General features: G+C 54.8%; 2 protein-coding genes across 4 annotated transcripts in view; one reads left to right on the top strand and one right to left on the bottom strand.

The window, feature by feature from the left end:
* The window catches only part of IKZF3 (IKAROS family zinc finger 3), a 104519-nt gene extending 94836 nt beyond the window's left edge, over nucleotides 1-9683 (top strand). For all 3 annotated transcript variants that reach the window (XM_041001409.1, XM_041001408.1, XM_041001410.1), the window contains one exon: nucleotides 3514-9683. In XM_041001409.1, coding sequence (XP_040857343.1) covers nucleotides 3514-4217 — 704 coding nt within the window. In that variant the 3' untranslated portion in view covers nucleotides 4218-9683. The remainder of the gene's footprint in view (nucleotides 1-3513) is intronic.
* Nucleotides 9684-16978: 7295 nt separating this feature from the next.
* Nucleotides 16979-21105, bottom strand: GRB7 (growth factor receptor bound protein 7). Its single transcript, XM_041000596.1, has 14 exons — nucleotides 20951-21105; nucleotides 20700-20850; nucleotides 20383-20539; nucleotides 20148-20269; nucleotides 19985-20062; nucleotides 19594-19731; nucleotides 19204-19314; nucleotides 18888-18986; nucleotides 18508-18588; nucleotides 18302-18418; nucleotides 18096-18156; nucleotides 17882-17969; nucleotides 17679-17772; nucleotides 16979-17450 (listed from the first exon to the last, which is right to left on the bottom strand). The coding sequence occupies exons 1-14, from the start codon at nucleotides 21103-21105 to the stop codon at nucleotides 17304-17306; spliced, it is 1599 nt and encodes a 532-aa protein (XP_040856530.1). The 3' UTR covers nucleotides 16979-17303.
* Between the last annotated feature and the right edge of the window lie 4090 nt (nucleotides 21106-25195).

Here is a 25195-nt window from a genome sequence, read left to right as displayed (position 1 = left end):
CAAGAGTTGGCCCTTAATTTAGGGTTTGAGTGAGGGTGGATACAAGACAAATCCATCTTATTGGATTAAATCTTTTAGTTGGTTTTCTGGCATCAATTTCTCAGTCTCTTGGTCTATCTTACAACTTGTTATTATATTGACAATTAGCCTGTTTCTCGGGGCCGTATGTTTACCTTGTTCAAATCCAAATCCTACGATTGGTCATTAAGAATGCATATAATTTGGTTCCAACAGATATTTTTCGTTTTCTATAGTTCTCAAAATGTATGATGCAAACCATCAGGAGGCACATAGGGCACATGACAAGACAATAACTTTCTTGGAGGCCAGCACTAGAGCATCACAGATAAAGCTGCCTCCTGTGGCACCAGTCCAAGTCCTGTCTGCACCACTTCTAATCCAGCTTCCTGTTTATGCACCTAGGAAAGCAGCAGAAGAGAGCCCCTGTGTTGGTTCCCTGCATTCATATGGAATAACCCAGGAGAGGCTTCTGGCTCCTGGCTCAGTGCAACTCTGGTCATTGCGACCATCTGGGGAGTGAGCCAACACTCCCCAGAGAATAGAAGATCCTCTTTCTCTTCTCTCTCTTTCTCTGATTCAACCTTTCAAATAAATAAATCTTTTTTAAAAATCATTTTCTTTTCAGTTCTCCTTCAGTCTCCATGATGACAGTAAAGTGAGACTTAGGCTGTGTTTTGATGCCAGCTGTCTCTACAACCCTCCCCATACTAGACACCTCTCTGCTTTGAACACACAGAGATAGGGATCTTAGTCTCCAATATTCACTGTAACATATGATCAAAATTTAGTGAATTGCTGTTTCATTGGCTTTCTTTTTCTGTTGCTAAGATTTATTTATTTTTTTTAATTGGAAGAGTTACAAAAGGGGGAGAGAGAGAGAGAGCAAGAGCAAGAGAGAGTGAAAGAGCTAGTGAGAGAGAGCATTCTTCCATCCCCTGGTTCACTCCTCAAGTATCCAGGGCTGGACCAAGCTGAAGTCAACAGCCAGGAGCTTCATCTGGATCTCCAAAATGGGTGGCCGAGGCTCAAGTACTTGGGCCATCTTCTGCTGTCCCACCATGCGCATGAACAGGGAGCTGAGCAGCCAGAATGCAAACCCATTTCACCACAGTGCCAGCCCCAGTTGTCTTTATTTTTCATAGCTATCTTCTCTTTGTGACAAGTGATTCTGGTTTTCCATTTATGTCAGTGATAGAAAGTTTCCTTAAAAAACAACTTATTTTAGGAAAGAAAAAAAAAGATATGAATTGATTCAAAGAAAGAGTAAAACCAGTAGCACTTACCAAGTGTTTTCTATGAGATAGACACTGTTCTAAGCACTTTACAGTGACCCTGTAAGGTGGATACAATTATGATCTCCATCTTACAGGAGGCTAGACAAGCATGGCCCAGTCATGCGCCTGGTAACCGACGGAGCCAGCATCAGACCCAGCCTCTGGTGTGTGGATATTACAGGGTATGAAGGCACAGTGGAGTCTGAGAAATATCGTATCTCATACCTCTTGATATGCTTTAGTCCATCTCCCCCATGCACATTCTGTACAGTCTGCTTTCCTGCCTCCATTCATGCTCCCCTCTCGTTAGGACATTTGCTCCTACATCTCTGAAAACTCTGATTCTCCCAGTTCAGCCAGATCCTTATCAAATGCAGATGTTTTTCCCAGAAATGCTTTCCCTTCCCCAAGTATTCCTGAAGTTTTTGCACTCCCTTAACTCTTTTTTTTTTTAAGAAAAGATTTATTTCTTTTTTATTACAAAGTCAGATGTACAGAGAGGAGGAGAGACAGAGGGGAAGAGCTTCCGCCCGATGATTCACTCCTCAAGTGACCACAATGGCCGGTGCTGTGCCGATCCGAAGCCAGGAGCCTAGAACTTCCTTCCGGGTCTCCCACGCGGGTGCAGGGTCCCAAGGCTTTGGGCCATCCTCGACTGCTTTCCCAGGCCACAAGCAGGGAGCTGGATGAGAAGTGGAGCTATCAGGATTAGAATCAGCGCCCATATGGGATCCCGGCGTGTTCAAGGCAAGGACTTTAGCCGCTAGGCCATGGCACCAGTCCCATTCCCTTAACTCTTAAATGTGCAATTTATATCAAATAGCCTTGTCTTTGCCTCAACTTTACCTTACAATTATTTTTAGAGAAGACAAGTTACTCTGCCACTTCAGTGCCTCAAATGTGGCACTCAGAATAAGATCAAAGTCATCTATAGAGCAAAGCAAGCCTGGCACAGCTTCTCATTTGCCCCAATTCCTCCAATTCCATTTACATAGACTGATTCCTCTCCCACTAGGTTGGAGACACCTTCAAAGAACACCTTCAGAGAACTTTCTAATATTTTCCTTGTCCTGCTTTTTTTTTTTCTTTTGTCTGATGACTAAATCCTTTACTGTGTGGTAGTGACAAATTTTGGAATTATAACATGCTTAGGAGATGTTGCAAAAGAGAAAGATAGGGTTCAGCAAATCCTTCTAGAATCCAGTGTCAACAGAACGAAAAAGCAGTAACCACCGTGGTCTCCCTTTCAACACATCTCATCTCCCATGCTTTCTCTTTCCTTGTCTAGCCCCTCACCGCTGAGCACATCTCTATGGACCCTGTCCCTGCCTCCTCTGTGGCCAGAAAACCTGTTTTTTAACACATGCCACCCACTCACTCTGATGCTGGCTAAACTCTTCTTTCAGAATTTATCAGCAGTCTGACCTGAGAAGTAGGAGAGGGTGACCACAGATACATTTTGGTCAGTTAGGTGTGAGATGGGTCTTAATGATCACGTGTGTACCAATGATACACTTTTTGAGCAAAGGGAGAATAACACGCTTGAGGGAAGATCTGGCCATCCTGATTGCCTCTCAAGAAAGCGTTTCTAAGACCTTCTACCTTTGAAACTCATTTTCTTAAATCTCAGTGAGTCAGGTGACTTGTAAACTGGGGGAGTAGCAAGTTGGAATTTTGGGGGCTATTTTCTCTACCCCTATAGCTATTTAAAGAGCTGCTGGTGGGGGCTCTAAGCATCCCCACTTCGTAGCACTTCCGTCCCCCTAACCACCTGATAGCAAAAGCAAAAAATAACCAGCCAAGTAGAATAAGCATTTGGAAGCTGACAGTGTCTGTGCTATTTCCCAAACAATACAAACACAGAGGCCTGGCATGTCTAACCCCTCCTAGCACTGTCCTCCGTTCTTTTGCTTCTCTAGGGTTCCCCCCCGACACCACCCCCGTGCTCCCACTGACTAGTAGCGGAAGTATCTCCCAGCATAGCTCCTACATCATGCTCTTGCCCCCCCCTCACCTTTCAGCTTTACTTTGACCATCTAAATATATGTATTCCCCGGGCCCAGCATTCCTTGGGACTTCAACACAGTAGGAGCCATTCTGCAAGGATGCCCAGCAAGCAGCTTATCTTGCCTCGATTATTTTTTGAGGATTCTGAAAAATAATTTGACAAATCCTATGGCCTTTTGTTGTTTGGTAATCCTTTCTTCCTTTGCCCCAGGTGAGAAACGTCACTGCTTTGACGTCAACTATAATTCCAGCTACATGTACGAGAAAGAGAGCGAGATCATACAGACACGGATGATGGACCAAGCCATCAATAATGCCATCAGCTACCTGGGCGCTGAAGCCCTGCGCCCCTTAGTGCAGACACCGCCTGCCCCCACCTCGGAGATGGTCCCAGTTATCAGCAGCATGTATCCCATAGCCCTCACTCGGGCCGAGATGCCAAATGGTGCTCCCCAGGAGTTGGAAAAGAAGAGCATTCACCTTTCAGAGAAGAGCCTGCCTTCAGAAAGAGGTCTGTCCCCCAATAACAGTGGCCAAGACTCCACGGACACTGACAGCAACCATGAAGAACGCCAGAATCACCTCTACCAGCAAAACCATGTGATCCTTCCTAGGGCACGCAATGGGATGCCACTTCTGAAGGAAGTGCCCCGCTCCTACGAACTCCTCAAACCCCCACCCACCTGCCCAAGAGACTCCATCAAAGTCATCAACAAAGAAGGGGAGGTGATGGATGTGTATCGATGTGACCACTGTCGAGTCCTCTTCCTGGATTATGTGATGTTCACCATTCACATGGGTTGTCATGGTTTTCGCGACCCTTTTGAGTGTAACATGTGTGGCTATCGAAGCCATGATCGATATGAGTTCTCCTCTCACATAGCTAGAGGGGAGCACAGAGCCATGCTGAAGTGAATGTCCAGCCCCAGAGCCTGTGCCTGAGTGGGTGGCACTGTCTTTAAAAAAGAGAGAGAGAGAGACAGATGAACCCTACCTAACCAGTTGCTCATGAAGCACACTGCATTCCAAATGCCTTTCTATAGCGCTTTCCTATGCAAAGGGGTCGTATTCACATGGAGAGCCTGAGAAACACTGTCTTCACTCAGAGATTGTTTGCATGCAGATCTATTATGTTGTTACTTTTATTTTTCCCATCAGGGGCCTGAAATGTGCGGGATTTAAAAGCCAAAGAAGTATTTGATCATTTTCTTTTGCAGCCATAGAACAGGTCACTCACTGGAGTTTGTTGCCAGTTGGAACAGTCCCTAGTTGTGCCATGTGAGACATTCTTTCTGGGCGACATCATGCAGATGTGAAAAAAGCCTCTTAATCATAGCCAAAATCCACAAGAGTGAAGAACCAACCTTGCCGGGAAGCACCGCCCTTCTGCACTTGACACTTGACACAAGGCTGCCACATCCAGGTGTGACCTCTACCCCGCTTCTATCCCACATCATAGTCCACGAGCAAGAAAAGGGCAACAGCAAGCAGGATCTGTCACCAACCCCGAAGACCTCGTTCCCCCCGAGCGCCAGCTGCACCTCCCCACGTTGTCCTGGGTGGCCCAGGCTTCTGCAGTGTGTGCTCCTCATCCCTTTCTCCAGTGCAGAGTCGGGCTGCTTTGGATTCAGCCGTCTCCAGGAGAAAATCTATACCAGAGGAGCCGGTGGTTTTCAATCCAGACCATCACTGCGACTCCAGAAAGTTGGCCACTGAGGATGACGGTATCTCTGTCCTTTGACCAGCACTGGCAGAGCAGGGATCTGCCGGAGGAAGTCTTGGCAGCTGCTTGGCAGCCCGTGTGGCTTTCATGAGTATCAGCAGACAGACCCAGAGCAAGCTTGTCCGTGATTTCTTTTCTTTCCTTTTTTTTTTTGCATAAAAAAATGTCAAAGACTCCCAAAAGTGTAGCTTAGCTTCCTCCCCACAGGACAGACGTGTTGCTAAGGTCTGAACTGAACGTGGAGATGAGGAAGGTGTGAGAAGACACCTCTGTAAACTGGCTGTCCCTGATGAGGTGGGTTTGGACTCTTCCCTTCCTCCAACCCCCTCCCCCGCTGCCCATTTTTAGTGGAGTGGCTAAATTCTATGAAAATCCCTCAAAATATGATCTTGGTTGTACAGATACATCAGTTATCTTTCAAACAATGGGGACATACTCTAAGGAGCAGTGCTGTGATAACTGTAAATGTAGCACCGGTGTTGGAGTCGCACAAAACCCTTTTGCTAATTCTGTATTTGCCACTAATCAGCTATGTGACTTTAAGCAAATTACTTAGTTCTTAAAGCTGTGTCTCCCCCAACTATAAAATAAGAGTGGAATCAAGATTTTTCCTAAGGTCCCTTCCAACTATAGATGTGCATGAAGTAACCTCAAGTCATTTTTTAAACCTCTTCATGTGTGAGTATTAAGCAGAAAAGTATATATATGAATATGTTTCCCATCTCTTTGATGTGCAAATGTTAGTGTGTTAAGTTTTTCCTTTAACCACCGAGTTGTGAATGTGAAGAAGATGATAAGGGAGAAACAAAAAACAGGAAGGTATTTTGATCTTACCCCAAACTATATACACAAATTGGCACCTGCAGCTGCTCGCCAAAGCCCACACCACATTCCACCCCTTTTTCTTTTACCTTTTTAAAAACTTGTGTTAGGGAAAATAAATTCTGCTTCCAGAGACAACTTTATGGCACCTATTTACAAATTAAAAACCAGCTTTATGAATATTTCTACCAGAGCTTAGAATTCCAAATTTCTAGTAGACGAGTGTTTTATTTCCATAGGGCTTATGTGTTCAGCTCCAAGTCAACTAACGTGTGAGCCGCCAGGAATGAACATACATGTTCCACCTCAGACTGCACACGTGGCTTAGGCTTCTGTGTGACACGGAGTCTGTCTCAGGGAAAAAGGTTTTCTGAAATTCCATGGCAACAGCCCCAACATGTTTGAGACCTCAGTTAAAGGACTAGATGTATTTTGGTGTGTAGCCCTTGGTGGATCACTGTATTTTCACAATACTAGACTCCAAGCCATGCCAGATTGCTTCCACCCACTGTGAAAGAGGTATAGTCTTGAAATAGCACACATCTTACTGACTCTTTAAGGGACAAGAGAGAATTTTGGGGTGGGGATTAGTAGGAAAGAAAGCCAGGAACAGGAAGTGTTCAAGTCTTCACGTCTCAAGACTGACAAAGGCCCTCGGAATGTGTTTGGCAGCAGGTCCCACTCTGTTCTCCTTTTTCCTATGAGTAGATCTGCTGAATTACTTCTGTGCCTCTGAGGTCAACTTTCCGAGTAGGGTGTCCACTCATACAAGCTACTCCTTCACTGTCACATTCTGAGCCTACATGGGGGCCCACCCCATGGAGGGGACATGTCTATGCGGAAGTTCCACCTTCTTAATTCTTGAAGTTGCAGCAGGTGGCATACCATGGTTACTATCACCCAGGAAAACTCTCCCTCCTGTAGACATTGCTTCCACTAAGCAACCCACCACCTTGCCGAGGTAAGGGTGAAGGAGAAATAGCAGGATGCCCAAAGGGAAGGGTGGGGCCTGGATGTGCACCTGCCACTGCTGGGCAGGAAAGTCTTGCGGCAGCAACCCACAGCACGTTTGCTTCTGCACACAGAGTCCTTGTGACTTTGCGCTCTGAAGGTCTTCTCGCTCCCTCATCTCCACCAGCCCTCTTTTGGGCAGACCACACCACACATACACCCAGGAGGCCACAATCTGAGCAACAGGCAAACCCTTGCAGAAGGAGGAAAAGGACCAGAAACAGCTCACCAGATATCCCTCCTCATGATCTGAGGTGCTAAGTAGATTATTTCCCACTTGCAGAGGGCTGAGCAGACGTGTGTCTCCCATTATTGCTCACCATCACTGCTACCAAAGGGAAGGCAGGCCAAAGGTTATCAGTAAATCCCCAGTCCTTAGATGTCTTTGTCTCCAAAAAAGATATGTGCCTTGGCACAGTTAAGCCAGCCAGTCATCTGCGTTGTTACCCATTCTGAGCCTTGCCTGACTCGGCTTCTGACATTGGCAGTGACAAAATTTCTCACCTTTTAAATGCAGTGCCGTAACATTCTGTTAGGCCTCATCCCACGATGACCCAGACAGAAAATGACCTCAGATCTCTTTTGCATAGAAAACTGCTTCAAAACACAACATCTTACTCAGATGACTTTTTAGCACATCTCACATCCACGTGAAGTTTTTCCCAGTAGCATCCGTGTCACTCTTCTCTACCCTTGGCTTTTGTCTTCCTTCTGCTGAAGCTGAGGTTTAGAACATCTTAAGGCAAAAAGCAGCACTTTTTGGGATACATCCAGGACAGATTGTAAAACCAGATAAAAATGTTTCTCTAATGTCCTAACCTGAAACTATAGCCTACTATAGCCCACTGCAAGCTGGTGTGCTGGTCTCCAGTGGCGCTTTGTGGATATGCTTGGCTGTCTTTGAGGACTCAGACCAAGAATGAGGATGGCATGAACTCAAGAACAGCAAAGAAGGGAGTGACTCTGTGTGTGTGTGTGTGTGTGTGTGTGTGTGTGTGTGTGTGTGTGTATCAAGAGCAGAAGAGGGTAAGTGAGCATGGTGATATTGCCTTTAAAGAATTGGAAGCTGTCTTTGTGGTCACTCAGAAAGAGTAATCCAGAAAACCCTTCCACAGATGCCAGACCAGCAGCATGCTTTGGAACACAAGTGCCTGTATAGAAAACCATTTTGACTTTAAGCCAAAGGCTAGTCTTGGGGGCCACCCTGGGGAAAGAACTCTGTCCTCAAAGATGGCAGGACTGAGTGGCTCTGAGAACAACCAGGGAACCCCAAGACAGGGACTTCTAAAGACTACGGGCTGGAAGGGGCCTAGAGAGATATGTGGTGGAATTTGTGTGCCCTCATACAGTAATGTTAGACTGCCTCTATAATTCACTCCATTGTATGCAGTCTGTACCTCACCATGCGTGCCATCCCTGTGTCAAGCACGGGCATGCACTTTGAAGAAGCCGGACCCAGGTTTCTGCTAAGTATGGCCATAGTGAACTGACACACATGGATGACAACTGAATTGCTACAAGAAGTTGGGACATTCATGTTTGTACTAAAAATGTAGTGATTTAACAAGCGCTCTCTTCCAAGGACGGTGTGAGGTTTTATATAATTTTGTCTATAGGAAAAATGTTCCCTCTTTTTTTGTTGTTTTTCTCGCAGAGGTTGGTACAGGTTATATCAGATGGTTCCAAAGTATCTGCTCTATGTACTGTGGGATTAGAGATGTGAAAAACGTCCCCAAGACCAAGGAGCAAAATAGCTATTCTCTTGTAAATGGGGGCAGCTGATCACTAACAACATCCCCTTCACCTCACTTCAGTACAGAAGGGTGAGGCCGTTCTGCACTTGGCATCCGTGTGAGGTAGCCATGTGCCACAGATCCTTCACACACCCCGGCAAGCAGAGCAGCTCTGGTCCCTGACCATCCAGGAGCCCTGGATCATTGCTTTCCCCCAGGAACATAGAGTTTTCACCAGTGGTTCTCACTGTCCTCTCAACTGACTCTGCTCCAGAAAGCCCCACCAGGCTGCCTGCCTTCTCCCACACCCCTGTCCATCTCTGTGCTCTGGAGCCTGTCGCACCTGCTGCATCCATGAAGTTTGCTTTTCCCTCTCCTGTAAAGACTGAGCACACACACTTGAAAATGAGGCAGCCTTTAAAAAGACCCATCTGGTTGCCATTGACTCATTTGTTCAAGAACTTTTCCAGGTTAGCAGACAAGGCCCTTTTCGGTGGGCCCTGTGTCTGTGGGTTCCCAGAAACCAAACTACTGTGGGCTGTAAAGTGTTAGCAGGTCACTTAAACAGCAGACGCCCCTTCACCCAGACTGCGGTTTTGCATGCTCAGGTTCTCAGTCTGTGCGAGCTTTTTGGTGAAGGATCATTTTGGCTGCTGGAAAAACCATAGCTTATTTTTAACTTCTGGTTGCCAAAGTCACCACACGTGCGGTCTTGAATGACCCCTGTCTGCAGAACAAAACGGGGGGAAAACAGAAGGTAGCCTGGGACACGGACTGGCCTGGCCCCTCCATCAGTCGGACTCAGTATGGGCCTTGTGCCTATTCATACACGTTTCTCAGAAATGCCTCCCAGCCGGATTGTAACTCTCCCTCTTCACTCCTCCTTGGAAGTCCCACCTCATGCCTAGCCAGTCGGAACACTGAAAATCACCCTGTGCCTCTGTAAAGACTCCAAGACAGGCAGCTGCTGAGCCGCAGCCGCGCCCACCCCATTCTCGCCACCGTGTCAGGAACACCTGCTGACCCTTGGCAAGATTTCTTTATCATGTGTGGTTTTAACCCTGAAAAATAAATCCTGGTGTGTGACAGTCAGTCCTTGTGCGCCTGTCATCTGTAGCTGCTATCAGAGAACACAAGGGACTAGTTCTGCACCCCGCCCCCACGCCGCCAGCAATATTTTCTTCTGGCTTTTCTTAAAGTCCTGTTACCGCGATAAGTGGAATTATCACCGCCATAAGGCATCTCCAGCACCCCTTCTCGAGCCTGCTGCTGGCCTCTGTGGACCCGTGGTGAGGTGTTGGTCCCATTGGTCCTTGGCCTTCTAAGGGAACAGAGACAGCTGAGGGCTTGGACTTCGAGTGATCAACACACAGAACACAAAGTCTCCCTATCCCAGCTCGTGCTATGCCCTCCCACCTCCCAACAGACTGGCAAACCCTGACTTTGTCCTCTGTGGAGTCTCATCAACATTCAATTTGGGAAACCCGGGTTGTAGCCATTGAACTTGGCTATGTCTCAATTACAGCTAAAGCCTTCAGCGTGGACAGGAAACTGGAAGGATGGCCTAGGATCAGGCAGCCTTGTCCTGTCCTGGCACCTCACGCTCTCTATCTGAGCAGAGTCTGGCTTTCCACTGTCCTCAGCCATAGCACACTGCATTGTCTCTTGTGCGGAAGAGGAAGGACGTGAGTTCTAGAGTCTGGAATGAGCCAGGGGCCAGGTTGGCGGCCACTTGCTCTGGGTCCGTGTGTAGCACCATCTCACTGTAAGATCGGCCTTCCAGCCCCTACTAATGGAAGAGAGGACTGGAAGAGCTGCCTGTCTGCAGGGCAGAACCTCATGGTTTTCAGCTCTGGAGAAAGTGAGGCACCTACCTTCACACTCCCTTCTCAAAGCAGAAGCAGCCCAGAGGGAAAGAGAGCCCTGATCCCGACAGTGCCAACCCTTTATGGGGTGGTGGGCCTGGGAGAAGAGACTGCCTCACAGCTGCACTTGCTCCACTCCTCCTCCTCCCCCATCACCCACTCACACAGGCTGGGAGTGGGGGGGTGGGCACCCAAACCTCCAGCTGCAGGCAACTGTCATAAGGGCAGGCAGCCTGGCTCGCTCCCTCGTTCCCAACCCTCAAGAGTGCAGAGTCCAAGCAAGAGCGGAGGGAGCACTCGGGCTGCCAAGGAGTGCTGGCCTGAGGAACAGGTGGCCAAGGGGCAGGTGAAGGGGCCCAGGGGGCCCAAGCCACAAGTTCTGGCTGTGGAGCATTCCCGGGTCAGACGGTTGTTTGCATAAAAGCCAAAAGCCACTGCACCTGGGGTGGGGAGGCCCTCTGGGGAGGTGCTCCCTGGCCATGGGGGAGAGGGGAAGGAAGGCGTCATGGAAAGTCCCTGAAGGACACGGGGTGTTGAGTTTGCCGCGGTTTTCTGTTTAACCCTGTCCTGACCTGTGGAGTAGGCAACTGCCTTCAACTCCCCTCCACACTATAACAGCCTTCTTCCCCACCATGCCCCCCGCCCACCCCACCCCCGCCCCAGAACAGCATGCACATAGCCAGGGAAAAACCATACAAAGGAAAGAATGGAGGTTAGGAGGCCCCAGAATAAGGGGCCTATGCCCCTTCCCCAGAGGTGAGAGGCAGGAAGCCTCAGCACAGCCTCTTCTCATCTCCTCTCCCCTGGCAACCCCCCCCAACCCCAACCAGGGCCCCCCCTGGCCCAGAAGAGCTGCCTAGTCAAATAAACCACAGCCCTGGGGGCGGCTGGTGGAAGGGAATCAAGGGAGCAGGTGTCACCCCCCCCTTCTCCTGCCACCAGCTCAGTCCACGACCCACCCCAAATGGAATGTGACACGGGTCTCTCTCAGAGACCCACTGTTGGGGGCCTTCGGAGGTTCAGGGTGACTCCAGCAAAGCTCTGAACCCTCAAGCAGCAGCCAGCTTGGTGCAGCCTCCTGCCAGAACTGCAGCCCTGGGTGCCAATCCCAGCTATGCCACTCTCTGGGCCGCCTCAGACACTTGACTCTCCCTTCCTGGCCTCGGGGAGTCCAGAGCATCCTCACAGTAGGGCCCACTGCTTGGCAGGCTTAGGCCTGGCTGGGGCCCACTGCTTGGCAGCCTCCAGAAGGGCAGAAGCAAACCCAGGGGCCCTGGCGGTCCATCCCTTGCCCTTTATCTTCTGCTGGTGCACAGAGGGAGGCGTGGCTGCAGGAAGCCCGGGCCTTTCCCCCAGGGGTCCCTTTCTCCGTTGTTGTTTGAAACTCAACCCTGGCCTGATGGCTGGGAGGGCGACAAGGAAAGGACAAGCTCCGTCTCCTCACCCAGGAGATCTGGAGAGGGATGCGCTGAATTAGCCCTACGGCTGGATCCGAACCCCGGCCCTTCCTCACTGGAGGGTGGGAGAGGGCCTCCTCTTCATTCAGAGCCGATGCAGACCCCGATTCCTAACCAGGGATGCCTGGGAGAGGAAAACGCGACGGCGCGGAGTGGGGGGGAGGGTGCGGGCGGCGAGGTGGGAGCGCAGCGGGTGTGAGGGGAGGGGCGGCTGCACTTCTGAGAAACAGCTCGGCTCTGCACAGCCCGCAGCCTGCGGCTTCACAGCTTGCTCCTCCTGCCGCCCACGCCGCTCGGGGCCTCTCCGGGGGTCGGCAGCCCCCGCGGGGGCGGCGGCGGCGGTGGCTCCGGGGACAGCGGAGTGGAACCACGGGAGGGTGGGGGTGGAAAACGGAGGAAGGCGTGGGTCGCGTGACACCCGCGAGTAAAAGCAATCCCTCAGCCGGGGTCCCGCGCACGGGAGCTCGGCCCTGCAGCCCTCACCCGAGGGGCCCTCCCGGCACCACCCGAGCAGGACCCAGAAGTGAAACTTGCCAGGGTCACAGCCCAGCGCGCCCCGCCCCGCCCTTCCGGGCACCGCAGCCGGCCAGGATCTCCCAAGGCTCGGCTTACCGCCCAGGGAGGAAACGGGGGCAGGGAAGGGAAGTGCCCCGCGGGCAGCCTGCAGCGCGCGCCCGAGCTCCTCCGGGGTGCCCTCCCGGAACCACGAGTGGGAACCTCGCGGGGCGCCCGCACTTCCCGCGGCGGCCGCTGGGTGTCGCTGCAGGCGCACGGCTGAGCCGGCCTGGCAGGCGCTGTCCGAGTGTGCGCGTGTCGACGCGGGGAGCTGGGGTTCCTGGCAGCGACCGCACGAACGCAGGCCCCTGGCGGCGTGAAGATCGTCGCCTACACAACACAACACGTGCTCGTAGTGAAGACCAGGCTGACCTCAGCGGCCCCTTCCCGCCGGCCCGGGCACCGACGGCGCGTACCCGAGTCCTGGCCGCGCCGAAGCGCGCCCCCTGACGAGGCAGACAGGCCTTGCCTGGGCAGAGGCGCCCCGGGCGCTCCAGGCTGGCTGGGTTGAAGTGGGCAGACAGGCGCGCAGGTGCCTGGCTCGGCCAGCCCACCGCAGTCTCGCCAGAAACGTCTTGGTCTCACACATTTCTCACTCATTGCTCCAAAACCTAAGCCCTGAGTTGTGTGCGGCAGGGTGGCTTTCTTGCAAAGTCGAACTCCAAGATGGGAGACCCATGTCAGGACTGGCAGATGCGAGAGAGTTGGCTGGGTGGGCTCAGGCTGAAGAGAGGAGCCCGCTGGAGTCCATTGGGAGATTGATGGGATGCCCAATAGGAACGCCAGCTTCCGTGCGCCTTGGAGGATCTGAGTGAGCCACAGATTAGTAGGTAACCTTGTCCTAGGGTCGCAGGTGTAAAGGTACAGGAGACACCCCTCAAACCCCAGGGTCCCACAGCCCAGTTCCCTTACAGGACCGAAAGGGTATTTACGTCGTGCCCTAAATGGGTTGTCTTTGCCCTCTCCATCGCCCTCAGCCTTCACTGAAACACCCCAAGACCCAGTGCAAGAAGGAACAAACCGAACCACAAAAACGCAGCCTTGGTGCACAGTGTGTGTTGGCAGCTTAGCTGTTTCTGAGGATGTCCACGTCCAGGTGCCTGGGGGCTTGCGGCCTGGTCCCACTTTGCATTCCAACTCCCTGTTACAGCACACCCTGTGTGGGAGACCTGGATCAAGTTCTGCGTTCCTGGCCCAGTCCTGGTTGCTCCTGGAAACACCTGGGAACTGAACCAGTGGTTGGGGGAATGACAGCCCAGGGGAGAAAACACACACACACACCCCCCTCAGTGGCTCTGCCAGGGGACACAAGCCACCTTCTCAGCTCAGCCCACACACCCATTAGGAAGGAGAAGCACAGCTCTACTCAGTCCAGGCAGTGCACCCACTTCCCAGCACCCCTTCCTTCCTGGGACTCTTCTGGGGCACCTCAAGCCCAGCCTCAGCCCCGGGGTCACCCTGAGGCTCAAGGGGGAAGCCACATGGCAGCCTCCAACTCCCACAGGATCCCAGCCCCTCTTCCCGTCTACTGCTCATCCCGCCTCAGCACGAAGTCTCCAGGCCTACAAGCTGATTCGTCGCTGCACACACACTCCCCCTCCCCAAGCCCCAAAGCTGGGGTTTTCTGACAGTACCACCAGGAAAGCCGTCTGTCCACACCCTGGCCCTCCAGCTCCTGGGCTGCCTTTTCTGTCTGCTGCACTGTGGTGGAAGCTTTTTCTGAAAACATGCAAAGCCGGCACCCCCAGGTCGGAGGCTAGTGAGTACCCAGTGCCCCTCTGCCCCAGCTGAACCCTTGGACTCTACCAGGGGCGTCCACAGCAGAAGTTCCCGCAGCTGTTCGTTCTGGAAAGTCAAGCTGGTTTTTGGGGAGTGGGTCAGCTTCCTCCTCACAACCTCAAGCTGCAAACTGGGGCCCAGGGTCTGCCTGAGCTGTGGGCCTGAGCCCCCCACCCTCGCTCCACCTTGGTTCCTGACACTCCCAGCTGCTGACGCCTCCTCCCCCAAGCTCCCCAGGGACCCAGGCCCTGCACAGCGGCCAGTGTTGAGGGGGCAAGAACAAAGGGCAGAGAGGGCCCAATCCCTCCCATCCCCACCCCTGCCACCCAGACTGACTGTGGCCTCGGTCCCCAAATCCCCACCCCAAGGGACCCCCTTTATCTTTGAGCTTCAGTTTGTCGTTAATAAAATGGGAAAGCTGTGTCTCTGGACACTCCCAGTAGCTGATGGACATAAAAGGACAAAAAAGGGCTTTGTCCCCTGCCCAGTGCCTCAGGCTACCAGGGGACATTTTGGTGGTGGGGCGGGGTGTGGAGGGGGACATTAACCCCCTGGACATGCTTAAAATGTGATTCCCCCGGCCCCTACACTCTTGCCCCAGCAGGCATACCTCAGCAGGGTCCTGGCCATTGGTGGCCTGGCCGTGTAGTCACACCAGCCAGCTGGATGCCAAAGGAGTAGCAAGCACAGGAGAAGGCTCCAGAGCGCACACAGGTGCAGAAGGCGTGGGTTGGCAGTCCTCCAGCAGAGAAGCAATCTCGACCCCCCACCCACGGGGATGCCCCTGGGCTGCGGCTGAGTTCTCAGGGCAGATCCCCACAAGGATGCAGGCTGGAATGGTGCAGATGAGGCCTCTGAGCCCTCTGCTTCCCAGACAACTCCAAGCCCACCAGCCTGGGATCAGCCAAGCAAGGGGGTGCCTTGGTCACACAAGTGGCTACTTGGTTGGCAGGTCTGGCCCAGGGGATGTTGCAGCGGCTGGATCTTTTCAAGGTCACCCCAGGACAGCCCTCTCAGCCACAGATCAGGCCTAATGAGAAGGCGGGACGGCTCCCCAGGGGAGGATGCCCCTTCAGGCCACTGCTGATCCCAGTTGTGGCTTCAGAATGCCACCTGGAAGCCCACCAGGCAAAAGGGGAGGGGAACATATCCCAGCCTGACCTGCAGACTCAGGCTGAGGTCCTGGCCTTCTCTCTGTCCTGTCCCAAATCAGACTTGGTAGGGGAGCCACAGTTCAACCAGGCCAACAGGAGAAGGGGGATGGGAGAGCCTAGAAAGTTGGTTCACTCCACTTCACACCAAGCAGTATCAACAACTTGGGGTTGTTAGAGGGTCTCCAATTAAGTCGGAAAAAATTATGATCAATGTACAAAAGAAACAGGGAGAGTAACTTAAACCTGCATGTACCTTTCAACTTTAACCAGTATCAACTCACAGCCAACCCACAACCATACCCCACCCTCTCCCTTCATCACTGATTATTATTTCTTTTTCTCAAAAAAAGATTTATTTAAAATACAGGGTGGCAATAAGAGAGGGGGAGACAGAGAGGGAGGAAGGTCTTCCATCCTCTGGTTAACTTCCCCCCACATGGCTGCAACTGTCAGGGCTGGGCCAGGCTGAAGCCACGAGCCAAGAACTCCATCATCCAAGGGCCCAAGCCCTTGGATCACCTTTCACTGCTTTCACAGGAGAGTTAGCAGGGAGCTGGATCAGAAGTGCAGCATCCAGGACTTGAACCAAGGCTCATATGGAATCCCAGTGTCACAAGTGGGAGTTTAATTTGCTGTGCCACAATGCCAGCCCCAATCGCTGGCTTGTTTCTCAAAGCTGAGCTAGCATGCTGTTTTGCCTGTAAATACTTCAGAATGAATGGCTTCAATGAACAGCACCCTAACCATAACACCATTTGTACGTCTCAGCAAGCTCCTCAGATCCTTAATATCATCAATGTCTCATCAGAGGCTGCGTCTCCCCCAGTTGCTCATAAACGCATTTTGCAGTTTGGATTTGAATCAAATCAGGTCAGTACATCACATTCGGTCGACACATGTGCATAAGTTTCTTGAAATCTAGAGATTCCTCGTCTTTTCTTGTAATTGTATCACTGTTGAAGAGACCCAGTTATCTGCTCTGTGGTTTCCCAATCTGGCTTTTGCTCATTGTGCCCTGATGTATCATATTTCATGCTCCTCTGTTCCTTGCATTTCAGGTGAACTAGGAGTGGAGGTTCAGATTCAGCTTTGAGATTTTGGGCCCAACTAAGCTGCGGGTAATACTGGCATTCCATGCTGGCACTCCAGTTGGGGTCCCAGCTGCTTCATTTCTGATCCAGTTCCCCACTATTGCACCTAGAAAAGCAGCAGAGGACGCCCCATGCCCTTGGGCCTCTTCACCCACATCAGAAACCAGGAAGATGCTCCTGACTGCTGTGCCTTATTGAGCCTGGCCCAGCAGTGGTCTCATGACCAAATGGAAGGTTCCCCCGCCCCCACCAACACACACACACACACATACACACACACACACACACACTCTGTAACTGCCTTTCAGTGCTAGGCATTACAACCTCCCCCAAAACCAAGGCCACCTCTGCCTGCCTTCCAGAAACACCCAGGCTGGCCGAAATGTGGCTACGCTCTGCAAGGGTGCTGCTGCCACCCACCTATCCATCCCAGCCCTTTTCAGCACACCAAAGCTTGCCAGACAGAACTCACAGGTGTATAAAAAATATTATTTATTGTCACGAGTATAAAACAGAGCAGATGAACTGGCCTCTCAGTCTGTACACAATGTGGGCCACAGGACCGCCTGCCCCTGTCCCTCCTGTGAGGCCCTGCCTAGAGCAGCGCCCCAGGGCCTCGATAGAGAGGGCCACCAAGGGCCTCCCCTGGAGAAGGGGGTGGAGGGCAGCCTGTCTGGGGTGCGGGTGGGTAGTGGGGATGGGGCACCCTCCTGGGGACACGTAAGAGCAGAGGAGAGCACGCGTGGGGGACCTTCCCAGTATTCATGGCCCAGAGCCGCCTTCCATGGTGCCCGAGCCCACAGGGCGAGGGTCAGAGGGCCACTCGGGTGCAGCAGTGGCGTAGCAGGCAGGGCAGGATGCCGCGGTTCAGCTGGTGGAACTCCACAAGCTGCAGCAGGTCGGTAAAGCGCGTGTGGCCATCATCCATGCTGAAGTACAGGCGACCCTGCTCCTCGCTCTGGGGGTGGGAGGATAAGTTCAGGGAGGGCCCCGTGCTGGTGGGAGACCCCTCCAAGGCTGAGGCCTCTGCTTTTTGTTCAGAATAAAAGGGGATTTGCTCTGGGGGCTCAAGGGTTGTGGGAGGGGGCCTCGAGGGAGGCAGGGGAGGACAACAGGTGCAGGGAGACTGAGGACTTTCTTCCTTATGGCGACCTGGGGGGTGGGGGATGCAGGAGAAGCCACTCACCGGCAGGATGAGGTAGTGCTTGACCTTTTGCAGGTGGCACAGAGAGAGAACGAAGCCCTGGGGGTTGCGCTGGCTCTCACGGACCAGGAAGAGACTGCCAGAGGAGATGGCAAGGTGACCCAGGACCCCTGGCAGCAGTCCCGACCCTGGCTCTCCCTCACCTGTGCACCCGTGGCTCCACCTGATCCCAGCCCCATACTCACCCGTCCACCAGGCCCTGCTGCCTGATGAGCTGCTGGCTCTCCTCACGGGAAATGCGGCCATGGAACCACGACTGAGTGCGGTGAATAGCTGGGAGTGGGAAAGGGAGGACAATGGGGGCATTGCTCTGGGGAGGGGATCCCCCAATTAGCCCTACCCCCCACCAGAGAGTCCACAGCAGTCTCCAGCCCTAGGGCACTCTGGACTATCACCCACCTGTACTAAGGCTCGTGCCCGAGGATGGGGTGGGCAGGCTTAGCCGGTGGTTGGTCTTTTTCTGTGGAACAGTGCAGACATGAGGGTCAAGTGTGCAGCGAGTACCACCCAGCACCTCACAGCTTGGGGGGATCCTCTCAGCCTTCCCTTCCTCTTCCCCCTCTTCAAAAACCCACAGGACAGCACAACAGGAGCAGGCCCCTCACCCGCCAGGCCTGCGCCTCCTCCAGGGCCACGCTCAGGGCTTCCCGTGGGTTCTCAATCACCCGTCCAGCATGGCCAGAGAAGTCCATGGCCACCAGGGTGTTATCGGAGACACTCCTCTGCAGACAGCACAGGACAGGAAGGGGAGGAGTCAGATCAATGTCCAGGTATGCCCGCCAACCCACCCCCCTACCCCATGCACACTCACCAATGGTGGGGAACCGAGATAGGATGGGCGCAGATGGCGAGCCTGTGCCTGCTGGTAATTCTTGTATAGCTGCACTCCATACTGGGGGTGGAAGAGAGACAGAGCCTGAGCCCAGGGGTCCTAGGACTGGGCTACAACCCCTAGCAGGTCAGGATTCCCCAGGGACAGGGCTGTGTTCGGGGGCTGCTTGAGGCCACAAGTAAACCCCAGTCTGGCATCAGGGGTTCTCAGACAGCGAGGTTAAGCTGCCCTCCTCATCCTGCAGACCCAGAACTCCCTCCTGCAGGGGATTCCTTGGTCAGGGAAAGGCAGGACCCCTTCTCCCAAACACACACACCAGACCAGCACAGGAGGCCACACCCTGCTCCCAAGAGCCTCACCTTGAAGAGGCGGAAGGCGGCCAGCCAGCAGGTACGGCTCTGTTCATCCTCACTGCAGAAGACGCGGAGCCCCTTGTGGCCATTGCGAAGCTTGTTGGGCTGTGGGGAGAGGACACAACTCCCGCAACTGTCTCTAGGACCAGACGCCGGTCCCTGCTTCCCACAGAGCGGGGCAGGACCCAAGGAGCCTCCAGCAGGCCAGTGAACAGACAAGCGGCAGTGGGGGGGGGGGGGGGGATTGTGATGGAGCTTGGGAGCCCCAGAGCAGATCCTGGAGCCTGAGCACCTCCTGCCCCCTCAAGGCCATGCCCTTCACCTTGACACAGAATCCGAAGTCTGTAGGCATCCCATAGAGCTTGCGGCCCTGGGTGACCACGTACACATTGGACTCGTTCACATCGGCCACATACTGCAAGTGCCTGGGATCCTGTCCAGTAATGAAGGCAGGACTTGGTACGGGCCACCCCTATCTCCCTGTCACTGCCCCCTAAGCCCCATTAGTGAAATTTCAGGGCCAGAGAGGGGCAGGGAAGTACCCGAGACCAGACAGCACTTGCCTGGAACTCAGGTCACCTGCCTTTCCCATCCCTGCCTCCTGGGGTGGGGGTTAAGCTGGGCAAGGGGGCTGGGGGAGGCACGTGAGCAGCTGAAGGCCTCGGGGGGACCCAGGAGTTCCAAGAAGGATCAGGGCAGCTGTGGACATCACCTTGGAAGTGCCCTTGGTGGAGTAGTAGAGGCCAGACCGGCGCAAAAAGCAGAAGAAGCGTTTCCAAAGTTTGCGGCCCGATCCCCGCAGCTGCAGGAAGCCCTGGATCTCAGGGAAGCTGCCGGCATTCAGGAAGTTCTGCAGCCCGGGGAGAGTGGGAGGAATGAGTGAGAGGTCTGACCTTCCAGCCCCAGGTCCCTCCAAGGGTGCACTTTACAAACACTTCACAGCCACCACTGTCAGACGCCCCCACATGAAGCTAGGGGCAGGGAAACTGACTCTGCCCCAGCCACACAGAGCCAAGAGTTGGGCTCTTCACAGGACACGGGGGAGGGGGCGCAGGCTGAAGGGCAGTGATGGACTGGGCAGCTCTGGGGAGCCAGACCCTCACCTGGATGAGGTCCTCATGGGAAAGGCCTGTTTGAGCATCAAGACAGCTGGAGACCATCTTTTCCGGGAACAGCGAGTGCTGAGGGCAGAAAGGAGTCAGAGTAAGGGACAAAGATTGTGGCTGGGGGGCACAGGTTGCCCTGGGCCTGCCAACACACACTCACCGCAGAGCTCTTGAAGAGTTCATATTTGGCAAAGTGCTTCCGGAAGACGAATCGGCTGTCTCCGCCCACAGGCCATGAGGCCTGGACCTCCACCACAGACTCGTGGTCTTCCAAACCCCGCTCTGGGATCAAAAGGGGGGAAGGGGTTCGTGGAGAATAAATGATCTGGCCTCGCGGAAGTGCCCCATGCTCTGTGCTTTGTAACGGGAGCTGCCGCTCTCTCACCCCAACTTACCCAGTGCAAGGTGGGGGTGACACTCCACCAACCCCCAGTTCTCGTCATTCAGCGCATTCACTCGATGTACCAGCATCTCACATACATGACGGGCAGTGGCACCTGCTGCCACTTCCACCGACCGGCACGCCCCATCCTCACTGTACACCTTCACTACCTGCGCCCCAGGAATTGCAGATGACATGAAGGGTATGGGCAAAGGGAGGGTTCCCTTCCCTCACCTGGACCCTCTAAGACCCTTGGCCAAGAGGTACCCCCTTCCTACTGCACCCCCTGTTTCCCTGCCTTCCCCTCTGCAGGATGACAGGATGACTTACATGGCAGCGTCCGGTGTCTCGAGGGAGCAGCCCCCTTGCACCACCCGACCCCCCCAGGATGGGGGTTTGCGAGGGGGGACTGCAGAGCTCCGGGAAGGGGTTGGGGATGGAGGGCAGTGAGGTTGCCTGAAGTCCCTCCTCTCGAAGTCTCCTGTGGGAAGGGCAGAGGGGGCAGGGTAGGGCTGACCTCCAATCTCTGTGTGTTTCCTGGCACTGGCCTAGCCAGCCCTCAGCCCTCTCAAGCCACTTACCTGCTGGGTGGGATGGGCAGCGGCTGGGACCTCTTCACCTCTCCCAGTGGAGGGGCATCGGGCAGTGGGGGAGTCCCAGGAGGGGTGCCCGGCACTGGGCACAGGTCTTCTTCCAGGGAACTACTGAGTTGAGGTGGAGAAAGATCCAATTCCATGACAACTGAGGGAAGAAAGGGGACTGACTGTGGCAGCCCCAGAGCCAGGGTCTTGCCCCCCTCTGTCTGGGCACCCCTGGTGGTGACACAGCACCCCACCGCTTGCACTTGAAGCCCTCAGGGAAGGACAGGGTGAACCCCACTATACAAAAGAAGCCACCAAGACCCTGAGAAGGAAGTATTCTCACACGCCCTCCCTTCCTAACAGGTGCAGGCAGTGGAACCTAGACTCCCAGACCAGGGCTCAGTCACAACAGGGACAAGCTAAAGAGGGACACCCTCACACACACCCCAAGCCTGGCAGTAGCAAGACTCTACAGCCCCCAGACTGCCTGGAGCTCGGCCCAGTGCCAGGGCCTGCAGGCATGGGGCACTCACTTCTGCAGGCTCTTCCTCGGGTTTTTCCAGCCCTTTGTTGCCAGACCCAGTTGCCAGAGCTGTGGTGGCAACGCCTGCCCAAGTGATGAGTGAGGTACAGGAGGAACGGAGAGGAGGGGCAGGTGAGGGAGGGCAGGAAGGACAGGCTCAGCAGAGCAGGGGCCCGGGAGGTGGGGGGCAGCCAGGGCATCCTTATCTCAACAGCCCCCAAACCTCTCCAAGCGCTGCCTTCTCCAGACCTCTATTCCTGCCCAGCTCTTTCCTGGAGTCCCAATGCCACAGCCACCTCCTCTGTGCAGTCTTCCTGGCTTTCTTGTATCCAGACTGATGGGCCCCCTCTTGGCACTGTGCTGGGGCCTCCCATGCCCACTACACTATACCTGTCTTATTCCACCCACTGGCCCAAGGACATGAGGCACCTCCAGGCATGGCTAGCACCCTCAGGTACTGCATGGAAGGAGGAGTGAGAAAGTAAGGACAGGTGAGAGTGAGCATGCCCACAGAGGCCAGAGGTGCTAGGACCAGATTCCTGAGATGTGGGAGACCCTAGAGGGTTCAAGGAGGCAGCCTGGTGCACCTGGGGCTGGTTCCCAGCACACACGGATGTGTACACACACTCGATGGAGCAGGCGCCTGACCCTTCGGGGAGGGCAGAGAGGAATTGGAGGGACAGGTGAGTACGGGTGGGGCAGGATGGCACTACCCAGACCTTTGCATTCAACTTGACTCACCTGCACTTCCTGGCTGGGCAGAAACACAAACAACCCTGCCCCTCCCCACCTCCACCCTGCCCAGAAGAGGGCGGGGACAGAATGGAAGAGGAGGATGCTGGCTAACCGGTGGGAGGTGCCTCTGACATCATCCTCTCCTCCCCTACCCTGGCCCACCTCCAGCCCAGGTGGGAGCAGGAGTCTGCCTACCCCATGCCCCAAGCCAGCACCCTGCCCAGGGAAGGAGAGAAATGCAGGGCCCAGATTCTGAGGCTATCAGGAATGGAGCCAACCTCTTGGGGGAGGCCTCAACTAAGCTGGGCTCCCAGGTCCCTGCCCTGGGTCCCATTCTGTCCCTAAATGCCCACAAGCATATGGTCTGGGGGACTTGTCCCCTTAACACACTCTCTGGGTGTCCCGGCTGAAGTAGCCGCATTAGGAGTGGGAGTGGAAGGGTCAAACACCTGCGAGGACCGACAGGGTACAGGAGCCCAGAATGCCAGAGCTGATCAGAGAGAGCAGACACGCAGACACGCAGACACACACACACACCACCAGATGCCAGTGCTCAGCACCAACACACCATGCTGCACTCCCATTTCAGAAGGACTGAGGGGAGAGGTTCCAAGGTCCCTGGAAACAGAGGTTTCCAAAAGCTGGAGACACCCCCGGCCATCCATACACACACACCCTCTGCCCAGTACCTGTAGGATCTGCAGCCTGGCTTCCCCAACGGCCTCTCCCGCCCCCGGCAGAGCCAGCACCACCCTCCCGGCCTCCTTGTTTACTTCCTGAATCTTGCTCCACCTGGCTGGCCCCAAGGGCAGGGGGCAGGGCCAGGTGTTTAAGGCCGAAAGAAAACAGGGCCACCATCCAGAGCTTCCCAGGGCGGGGGAGGGGCCTGGGCGTAGCGGAAGGTGGGGAAGTTTTGGGGGGGACCTGTACTCCCAGCCGCCACCATAGCGATTGCCTGTGGCTCGGGGAGTGGGCTTCACCTTTCGGGAAGCTCTTAGGATGAGGGACCTGGAAAGGAAATGAGAACCCCCAGGTGACCAACAGTTGGAGGAGGGGCCCTGGGAGCTCCGCCCACTCCCTCGCTCAGCGGGAAAAACATCCAATGCGGGAGGGGGGGCAGCGTTCTTTTAAAGTTTAATTTGTGAAGAATGCTGGAGTCCCTCAGGTGGAGTTAATCATTGTTGTGCACTCAGGAGGTCCCTCCCCCATGGAGCAGGACGTCAGCGGGAGGGGGGGTGGAGAAGAGGCCAAGACGGTGCAAACCAGAGAGGGCGGTCCTGGGGGCCCTCGCACCCAGTCGACAGGTGCAGGCTCGGTCCCAATGGACCAGGAAGACCTGCACCCGAGCCTGGTCCTCTTCCCCAGCATCATCAAGTTGGCAAGACCACCAGCCCCTCTCCGAGCCTCGGCAGCGATGACCCGCAGCATCTACCCTAGGGGCAGCCCACCCCCCCCACCTGCCCTATGGGGGGCAGGGCGCGGTGTCCCTAGCAGGGACTACAATATGGAGCCAGAGTGGCTGCGAACAGAGTCCATCTGCCCACATCGCACCGGCGCGCACCCCTGGCCCCTTGGCAGGGACGTTTGTGTAAATGGGGACTGGGGGAAACCCAGACTGGATGGGGGGGTGGTGAGCAAGGGAAGCTCCCTGGGGGTCCGGACCCCTTCTGGCTCTTTCTGTGTGGGGGGAGGGGCCAGTTTCAGCGGGAAAGTCGTGCCCTCCTAAGAGAAAATCTCTAGACTTTAACTCCTAACCCCACCAACAGGTTTGTGCGTGTCGAGGGGGAAGTGGTGTGCAGAGAGCGAAGGGGAAAAAGACAGCAGGAATCACCGGAGAGGGGAGGTTGGGAAACCAGAGGAAAAGAGAAAGTGTGCGGCAGCCGAGAGCAGCACAGCAGGGGACCGAATCTTCCAGAATTACCCCACACTTGCCCAGGAATCCCACTTCAGGTCCTTACCTGGACCCTGGTACAACAGACTGTGACTTTGCGGAGTGAGACACCCACCCCTTAACTACTTGCCCACCACCTACCCCAGCCTCCCTAACCGACCCTCACATCTCCAGGGCAGGGAAGGAGGACAATGGGCCAGCTCAGCACAGTCTGGCCCCCTGATGGGGCTGGGCATTAGGAGCAGGTGGTCATTTGAGCCCCATCTGGGACCCCTTACCTGGAGGAGCCCCAGCAAGGGTAGCGCGGCGCCGCGTCCAAGGTCCGGCTCTGCCTCGGCACCCGCCCCCTCCCGTCCCGGCTACCAGGATCCGATTTTAAATCTACACCTGCTTCCCCACGGCTGGTAGGAGGATGTCCCGACTTGGGCCGCAGAAGTCAGGCGAGAAGGAAGGAGCCCTGTGTGTCCAGATTCCAGGCCCAAGCAAACTAAAATTATCTTGGGCAGGTGGGGGCGGGCCTGGGGAGGTGCCCGGGAATAGGAAGCCAGGAGAAGGGGCGGGGACTCCCGGACTCAACTGCAGCCTGGGATTGTTTTTCTCCTTCCTGGCCCAGCGGCAGGTGCCTGGCGAGGGCGGGGCAAGGCAATAGAACAGAACATCCCAGAGAGTGGAGATCCTGAGCTGTGACTACGTGGGAGGGAGGGAGAAAGGGGCTGGGGGGCTGGCAGATAAGGTGAACCTGCTGCCAAGTCTGCCCCAGTGCTGCTGTGTTCATTGGCCAAGCTAGGGGGCCTGTCCCCACCATGGGATCCAGCCCCTGGAGCAAAGGGCATCCTGAAAAGGAGGGAGCCAGCCAGTGGGGTATCCAGCAACATGCCCTGGTCCTTGACCTCCAGCCAGTCTGGCCACCCAGGCTGTGCGCTCCCTTCTGAGCAAAGTCCATGGTCTCGGAGTGGAAGGGGCCAAGAAGGGCGCCACAGTAGGGGCAGCCAGCCATGATCTCTGGCTTAGCGCTGGGCACCAGGAGGGGACTCTCAGAGAGAGATCAAAGGCAGCGGCCACCTCCCAGCTTGATGAGGGTGACAGTTGAGAAAAC

Source organism: Ochotona curzoniae, unplaced genomic scaffold, assembly GCF_017591425.1.
Source record: "Ochotona curzoniae isolate NIBS_2020 unplaced genomic scaffold, NIBS_Ocur_1.0 scaffold_2453, whole genome shotgun sequence".
Taxonomy (NCBI): Eukaryota; Metazoa; Chordata; class Mammalia; order Lagomorpha; family Ochotonidae; genus Ochotona; species Ochotona curzoniae.
This window is presented reverse-complemented; position numbering and strand designations above follow the sequence as displayed.